Source organism: Carex rostrata, chromosome 10, assembly GCF_964058835.1.
Source record: "Carex rostrata chromosome 10, lpCarRost1.2, whole genome shotgun sequence".
NCBI classification, from domain to species: Eukaryota; Viridiplantae; Streptophyta; class Magnoliopsida; order Poales; family Cyperaceae; genus Carex; species Carex rostrata.
This window is the reverse complement of record NC_135927.1, coordinates 3,921,612-3,930,697: the sequence shown is the minus strand read 5'-3', so window position 1 is coordinate 3,930,697 and position 9,086 is coordinate 3,921,612. Positions and strand designations below refer to the sequence as shown.

At 35.3% G+C, this 9,086-nt stretch overlaps 1 protein-coding gene across 1 annotated transcript; it reads left to right on the top strand.

Moving 5' to 3' along the window:
* Positions 1-2,613: 2,613 nt before the first annotated feature.
* On the top strand, positions 2,614-9,086 carry LOC144560889 (uncharacterized). Its single transcript, XM_078310109.1, has 2 exons — positions 2,614-3,169; positions 7,074-9,086. The coding sequence occupies exons 1-2, from the start codon at positions 2,614-2,616 to the stop codon at positions 8,963-8,965; spliced, it is 2,448 nt and encodes an 815-aa protein (XP_078166235.1). The 3' UTR covers positions 8,966-9,086.

The following is a 9,086-nucleotide window of genomic DNA, read 5'->3' as shown; positions in this document are numbered from 1 at the left end:
TAGTTTGCTTCCATCAACATAAGCAAGCCTCAAACATCAAACCAGAAAAATTGATTAAATGAATCTATGACATTAACTACAGTAAAAATAAAATGCCTTCAGCCCACGAAGCCTTCCCAATAACTCCGACTGTGATTCGTTCAACTCCTGACAAAAGTATTACATTTAGAGAATAAAAATGTTTGTATCATTCTCCTAATTGCTTTCGTTAGGTACTGGATTCATAAAAAAAATTGGATTCTAATGTAGCACAAGTAAAATAATGCTACACATACAAGAATAAAGACCTAACCATTGCTGTCTAAACCAAGCATATCAGGTAATTTCTAGATTAGCACCTTCCTTTTCTAATTAACAGCATACAAATTGAATAAGTCACAAAAGAACCTAATTGGTAAATATTGGGTTAAATGCTAAGCCTTAACCTAATATGATAAAGATAATTTGAATGGAACAGTTTATAATTAGTAATAACTGATAACAGTTAGAAGTTAGTGTAATCAGCAATTCAGGTTTTAATGAATAAAAAAACTAATCAGATATTTGATTTCAAAATTACGGGAGATAGGTTCTTGATTTATGGTTTGGTTTCGAAAATTGAAAACCAAATAAAACCTATCCAACCAGCTGAACCGAAATATCAGTAAATATTATGTTTGTGCTGTAATATTATAAGCCAAAGGACCGACCAATCAAGGAAAGGGCAAAACCCTCCGTTGAAGCCAGCACTGCCTCTTGACCGTCTCCGAGTCCAAAGTCACGAATCAGCAGGGCACACTTTTGATTTTGTATTTCCAGCCTCATTGTCTTGCAAATGGATGAGGTGGAATGGAAGAGAAGAGAGGAGGAATCGGAGAGGAGAGGAGAGGCGGAGTGGAGAAGAAGAAGGCGAGAAGAAGGGAGAGGCGGAATGGAGAGTAGACTAGGGTGTAGGGTTTGGGTCTGGACTCGGGAGGGAGACGGAAAGATAGGGTTTGGGGTTCGCGCGGAGACGAAGGGTTTGGGATTCGCGCGGGGACGAAGGGTTTGGGTTTGGGGTTCTGGCGCTTTTTTTTTTTACCCTAAAATTTCAGCGATCAAAAAAAAAAAAAAAAAAAAAAACTTTCTGCGACCGGTCATGTCGCCGGTCGCTGATACGGTCGCAGAAACTCCTGGTCGCCAGAGAAGTCAGTTTTTTTTTTTTTTTTGAAAAAAAATAGACTTTCTGCGACTGGCGCCAGCACCGGTCGCAGAAAATCTGTTTTGCTGTAGTGTCTTGTTCTCCATATTAATATGTGCTTGCAGATCAAATTTTACATTTTTCTGAATTTTTTTACTATTTATTAAGTATTTTACAAAATTGTTAATCCAACGGTGGCTGTTGATTTTACTGTTTTCTTAAGCCACCGTTGAATCAACAATTTTATAAAATACTTAATAAATAGTAAAAAAATTTAGAAAAATATAAAATTTGGTCTCCAAGGACATATTAATATGGAGAACAATATGAACAGTTCGGATCGACTATTTGTATTTTAAAAAGTTGAATTTGGACCGTATGTATTTCGGCCCATGTACATTCGAATGCACATTAGTCACTCTCTCTCTCTCTCTCTCTATATATATATATATTTTTTTTCGTCTTCAAAATTTAAAAAGTCGATATGAACTGTTAGATGTGATCTCTATATTGAAATATGCCTGTAGACCAAATTTTACATTTTTCTGAATTTTTTTACTATTTATTAAGCCACTTTGAAAATCACTGATCCAACAGTGACTTAACAAAACAGTAAAATCAGAAGCCACCGTTGGATTAGCGATTTTCAAAGTGGCTTAATAAATAGTAAAAAAAATTCAAAAAAATATAAAATTTGGTCTCCAAGCATGTTCCAATATAGAGATTACATCTAACGGTTTAGATCGACATTTTAAATTTTGAAAACGAAAAAATATCTTATAAGCATATACCCTCATATGTTTATGCAAGTAGAGTAGTCAATCCCCTCTCTCTCTCTCTCTCTATATATATATATATATATATATTATTTGTAATTTAAAATTAAGCTTTCCTTTGTGCTTTTCAAAATTACTTTAATAGAAGTCGCTATTCTATGTAGAAAATACGGTAGCCGGATGCATCCATTGGAGGGATCTCCATTAAATTCGTCAACTGAATGTCTGAAACAAACATGTCATGTGACAAATGATATTAAAAAATAATATAACACGTTGAATAAGTTGTGAATCTCAATAATTCTACCTAATTGTGGGGGAGCTAGCAAGTCATATTTTATTTGTTTAACGGAAATAGTAACTGCTGTTATTCCCAAGAAATAACAGGAACCTGTTCTTCTATTCCCAATCGTTAAAACTTGTCCATGTACGAATCTCAACAATGTAAGTTTTTCAAGCGCAAATCTCAACGAAGATCAATGGTTGAGATCCGAATAACAGGTACCTGTTATTCCCAAGGAAAAACAGCAGATTTATTTCCAGGACCTCACAAGTCACAAGGCATCTCCAAGTAAGAGACCCAAAAGAGAGAGGAGGCAAGGGGAGAGAGAGTGAGAGTGAGAGAGAGAACTTGGTAGCTTGCAGCTGTGGTTAAGTTTTCAAAGAGAGAGAGAGAGAATGGGTATTAACACTGAGAAGTGGAAAAATCGATGGAGCTCAAACGAGATAATTGTTCTCGTCCTTGCCAGCCTCGTCATGCAAATAGGCCTCATCGTCTTGGCACCGTTGCGGAAACGCATCACAAAGACGTGGATCGCGCTCATCCTCTGGCTGTTGTACCTGACAGCTGACTCTGTTGCCACCTTAGCACTGGGTAACATCAGTAACCAGGCTGGTGGTGACAGTGAAACTAGACAAGGCGATCTCACTGTCTTGTGGGCCCCGTTCCTCCTACTTCACCTCGGAGGTCCCGATAGCATCACATCATACTCAATTGAAGATAACGAGCTTTGGTGGCGTCACCTTCTGGGGCTAGTTGTTCAGGTTGTAATTACAGTTTATATATTTTGGCAGTCACCACCACATAAGTGGCTGTGGATACCCACAATTTTTGTGTTCATCCCGGGACTGATAAAGTTCGCCGAGAGGACCCATGCTCTCCGCTTAGGAAGCAAGGACAATCTCAAGGATAAAATTATCTCACAAATCAACCCAGCAAATGACACTAAGAAAGGTACATATTTTCATACCTTCAAATCATGGTTTGGAAAATTGGCCGATTCCTTGTTGACTCGGCCGAGTTGGACCGGAATTTCCCGAGTTAACTCGGGTATATAAGTTATATACAGAAAATTGAAAAAAATGAGGCTCAATCGAAACAATTAACTGAATTTTCACTCATTCTCTTCTTTCTAGAGTAGAAGTACATTATTTCATTTATTCAATCGGACCAATTTTGGATTTTTTTGCAATGACAAGAGATCAAATCGCGACTCAGAACGAAGGAGGTTAAATTCTTATAAAATATTGAATAGACTTGGTGTACGTATGGTATACTATTTTGTTTTGAAATATAACATGGTTTACGGTGGACCATGTTCAAACCGGTTATAAAATATGAAAGAATGGAATCAGCGGTCCAGCGGATGCACAAAATGTCATATTAAGCACTAATGCTATTTTTCGTTTATACCAAACTTACTATTAATAAATGCTGTACCATTTAATTTAATATTGATCATGCTATTAATTAGATAGTGATTTATTTTATTATTATTGTTTGACTAAAGTAAATAGTGCATATAGTTGTTGACAATAGTAATTTATTTGATTTAATTTTTATTTTTACTTAAGGAAAATAAAATATTAATTGTTTATGAAATAAAATATTTTCTATGAAGATAAGTTAATACATACAAAATAAAATATGGAAATGTAAAAGTTAAAATTAAACAATTTATTTGTCTTTTGTGAATTTATTAGGCTTTTTTTTTATTATTTTATGGAATAGTCTATTTAATTTCTAAATTAGATAAATATTAATTTTATAAGTAATACACTATAAATTTGATTGTTATCCATTCAAATTTAATTATTATGAGTGTTATAATGTGTTCTTTGACAAATTTAGTACAAAACGTGCTTCTGGCAAAAAAATCCGAGTTTCCGTCCCGATTCTGACCGATTCATCCAATTCCGATTTTACAGTCAAATGACCGATTCTGATTCCGAGTTTCAGAACCATACCTTCAATCAACTTCCATTTAACTATATTTACTCCAGTGGAAAATTTATTTATTGCTAAGAGTAACTTAAGATTTTTAACTATTCACTTATATGATTAATTTGGGAATTCAGGGATAAAATATTTCTTAGTGGCAGGAGTATATAGATTGCAAATTTTCAATTTTCAAAATTTAGAAATAATTATTTAAACTAGTTAAATTGTGATCTTATAAGAAATTGAAGATGTTGAACTGAATAAAATATAGGACAACAAATTTAGATAGTAAGGTGCCTCTTCCCGGTACACAAAAGGAATAATTTATATCTTTATTCCCATAAACATATAATATTTATAATTATGCTTTGCTTCAGTCAGTTTTGGTTTGTTTAATCTAGTAGTTAAGGCATCGCTTTTCATAGGGGAGACTGGGTTGAGAAGGTCAACTCTCATCTTTATCTAAAATTAAAAAAAGTATTTAGTCGCAACAGAGGTTGATTACTTGATTGCACAAAGTTCACCAAACCAAACATTGATAACTAGGGCATGTACATAGTACCAATTATTTAAAATCAGGAGAAAATGAAACACTGAACTATGGGTACAATAATGTCATGCAAATTTTTCCAGTCTGGTCAAACAATTTCTTCTTTACCTTGTAAAGAAGTTCAATTTGCAGTATTAATTAAGCTAAAGTGAAATAAAAACATATTAGAAAAGTTAAATAACTACACAACTTCTTTAATGACCAACCAGCTAGTGTACTATACTACCGTACTCAAAATTAGCTATTGTGAGACAAATGATTAATAAAATATTATTTTTAATATCATCCAGTTAAAGATCTCTCTCAACACGGCAAAAAGAAGGTCGACGACAATCACAATTGAGTTAGATATGAATACTTAATATATTATATATTAACACTTGTGCGCATATGTATCCATATTTGCACGCGCCAGTTATAAAATATATTAAATATTAGGTGATCCCCAAGTAATTAATGAAGTTCAGTTAGTTAATGATCCTCACAAGTAGTTATTGACTGGAGGATGAATGAGAAAAATTGACTGAGAGATAGTTAGTCGATCCCTAAAGTTAAATAACTAAACACAACTTCCTTAATGACCAACCAGGTAGTGTACTATACTACCGACCTGTACTCAAAATTAGCTATTGTGAGACAAATGATTAATAAAATATTATTTTTAATATCATCCAGTTAAAGATCTCTCTCAACACGGAAAAAAGAAGGTCGACGACAATCACAATGATAAAAATACCGCGGAACAAGGCTCTGTCCCAGCAATTGAATCTGAAGGTACATATATCCTTACCTTGATCCTACTTCCGCTTAACTATATTAACCCGAGCAAAATCTTATTATTTGCCTAGAGTACCATAAGATTTGATTTAACTATTTAATTTTTTTATTAGTTTGGGAATTTAAGCATAATATATTTCTTAGTGGCCTGTGTATATAGTTTTCAAATTTACAAGGTTCTAAATTAATTTTAATCAAAGTATTCTTGGTGCATTATCGAACCTAACAAGAACAAACTTAAATAATAGGTCTCCTTTTCCAGGTACTCGAAATTAAGAATTTATATCTTTCAAACTTGCTAAGTTACTATGGTGCCGTTTGAAAGAAAATATTTAGTTCTTCTTCTAGCTCAATCTGTCAATAATGTCGTGCATTTCTTTTTGTACCTTGTAATGAAGGAAAAGTTTCACTATTACCATAAACATAAGTCAGTTTGGTTTGTTTGATATACTTCTTGTAGTTAAGGCATAAAAACGGATGTTCTACGATGTCTTCTTTTGTAACAAAAGTTTTTATGCAGAATCAGATTTAATCTAGTATTTAAGGCATCGCTTTTCATGGGGGAGATCGACTAGGTTCGAAATTGGGTTAATTTTTTTTATAAATACTTAAAGTTGAGAAGGTCTACTCAGTAACAATTATTTAGGCCCAAAAGAGGTTGCTTGCACAAAGTTCACCATACCAAACATTGAGAACTGCGGCATGTGCTCAGTAACAATTATTTAAAATCAGGAGGAGAAAATGAAACATTGTACTATGGGTACAATAATGTCATGCAAATTTTTGCTTCTTTACCTTGTAAAGAAGGTCAATTTCCCAATCTGTACTCAAAATTCAAAAGAAAAAACGAAGGGTGATATTAGCTATTGAGAGACAAATGATTAATAAAATATTTTTTTAACATCATCCAGTTAAAGAGCTCTCCCAACACGGTAAAAAGGAAGGCGAAAGGGAAGTCGAGGACAATCACACGGATAAAGTTATCTCGGAACAACAATCTAAAGGTACATATATCCTTACCTTCAACCAACTTCTGGTTAACTATACTAACTCGAGCAAAATCTTATTTCTTGCCTATAGTACCTTAAGATTTGATTTAACTATTCAAAATGTTTATTAGTTTGGGAATTTAAGCATAATATATTTCTTAGTTGCCTGTGTATATAGTTTTAAAATTTATAAGGTTCTATTCTTTTATATAAGTATTATTGGTGCATTATCGAACCTAACAAGAACAAATTTAAATAATAGGGTTCCTTTTCCAGGTACACGAAATTAAGAATTTATATAATTATCACTTACTATGGTGCCGTATGAAAGAAAATAGTTAGTTCTTCTTCTAGCTCAATCTGTCAATAATGTCATGCATTTCTTTTTGTACCTTGTAATGAAGGAAAAGTTTCAGTATTAAATTAAACTGACTAACAAAAATTTAGAAAAGTTAAATAACTAATCACTGGTGATCCCTTAATGACCAATCTGGCATGGTGCTCCTAAACTATACATAGATGTCAAAAGAAGAAAAAATGAGGGTGATATTAGTGATTGAGAGAAAAATAATTAATAAAATACCTTTTGAACTTTATACAGATGAGTTAAGCGAAAAGGAAAGCAAGGACATTTGTGAAGCCTATGATTGGTTCTATATCTTCAAGCGCCTTTTGGTAGATGTAACATTCTCCTCAAATCTGTTAATGCAGAGTCAGGATCGCTTCTCAGAAATGACTGCAACTGAAGCACTTAATATGGTCGCCATAGAGCTCTCATTCCTGTATGATATCCTACATACAAAGGCAGTCCACATGCACTATAATTTTAACCGTGTATTGCGTTTTTCCACTATGGTCTCCATCATAGCAGCACTAATTGTATTTCATCTTCTTGACAAGAAAAAGTATGCATCTAAAGATATTATCATAACCTACATCCTATTCGGTACAGGCCTCACCCTTGAGGTCGTCGCTGCCTTGCTTCTAGTAGCCTCTGACTGGACAGTCGTGTCACTTAGAAAGAAGGAATGGAGAAAAGCTATTGCATGTGCTATAACCAAAATGGTGAGACGAGTTACCTTCATGAAGGGAAAAAGTCGATGGTCGAAAACCATAGGGCAGTTCAATCTGGTTAGTCTCTGCCTGAGAGACAGGGACACATTATCAGCAAAGTTCATGAGAATAATAAAAATAAAACGTATATGGGACAACATGTTGGAGACTGATTCAATCAGTTTACCAGAGCCCTTGCTGAAAACTATGTTCACTGAGGCAAAAAGGAGAGCCCAAAACGTGCATATTTACAATGTGTTATTAGAGGCAAGATCATATAGGGGAAACAAAACATTGGAACGTCATGACCAACTGAAGACTCTGGATTGGAGCATGAAAAGGGAATTTGATGAGTCCATTATTTTGTGGCATGTTGCCACACACATTTGTTATTATGAAGACACTTCCAAGTCCGATGAGCGTGATGTGAGTTGGAATGCATCCAACTACATGATCTATCTCCTAACCCAGCAGCAGTCAATGATGCAGCTTGGATATGGTAAGACACGATTTGAGGCCACATGTTCTGTCGTCAAAAAGAAATTGAAGAAAGTTGAGATTGATAAAAAGATTGATTACAAGAAAATAAATGAGGCACTTAAGACCACACTGCCGCCTGGGCAGACTAATACACCAGTATCAGATGATGGTCGTGAACATGGATGGAGATGCTGGGGTAAGCGTAAGAGTAAGGAGGATAAGTGTAAGAATGAAGGGGCCACACCGGTGCCTGAGCAGAATGAAGGGGCTACACTGGTGCGTGATCAGAATAATACTCCAGTATCAGATGAAGGTCGTCAACATGGATGGAGATTCTGGGGTAAGCGTAAGGGTAAGGAGGATAAGCGTGAAAATGAAGAGGCCCCACCGGTTGTTGACCAGAATGAAGAGGACACACAGGTGCCCGAGCAGAATAATACACCGGAACCAGATGACAGTCGTCAACATGGATGGAGATGCTGGGGTAAGTGTAAGGGTAAGGAGGATCAGCGTAAGAATGAAGAGGCCCCACCAGTGCTTGAGCAGAATGAAGGGGCCACACTGGTGCGTGACCAGACTAATACACCAGTATCAGATGACAGTCGTCATCATGGATGGATATGCTGGGGTATGCGTAAGAGTAAGGAGGAGAAGCGTAAGAGTAAGGAGGAGAAGCTTAAGGATCAGGAAGATATGGGCAAGTTGGTAATAACGGAGAGCCTTGAACTTTCAAATCAGTTGCGGGCAATCACACCAGCTACAAAGAAATGGCAGTTAATTAGTGAGACCTGGATGGAGATGCTGGGATATGCCGCCATTCATTGCGATTCATACCAGCATGCCAAGTCCCTGAGCAGAGGTGGGGAACTGCTCACTCATCTGTGGTTACTGATGTCTCAATTGGGTGTTGTCGAGGAGCACAAGATGCAGCAATACCAATCTGGATCTGGATCTGTCTAATTAGTTATATAATTAATCATATGTGTTGCTATATTTATATTTGTAATAATTCCAATCTGGCTCAAATGGTTAGATATTTGTTTTCGTTATATCCTTTCATTTATATGTAACAAGATGTTAG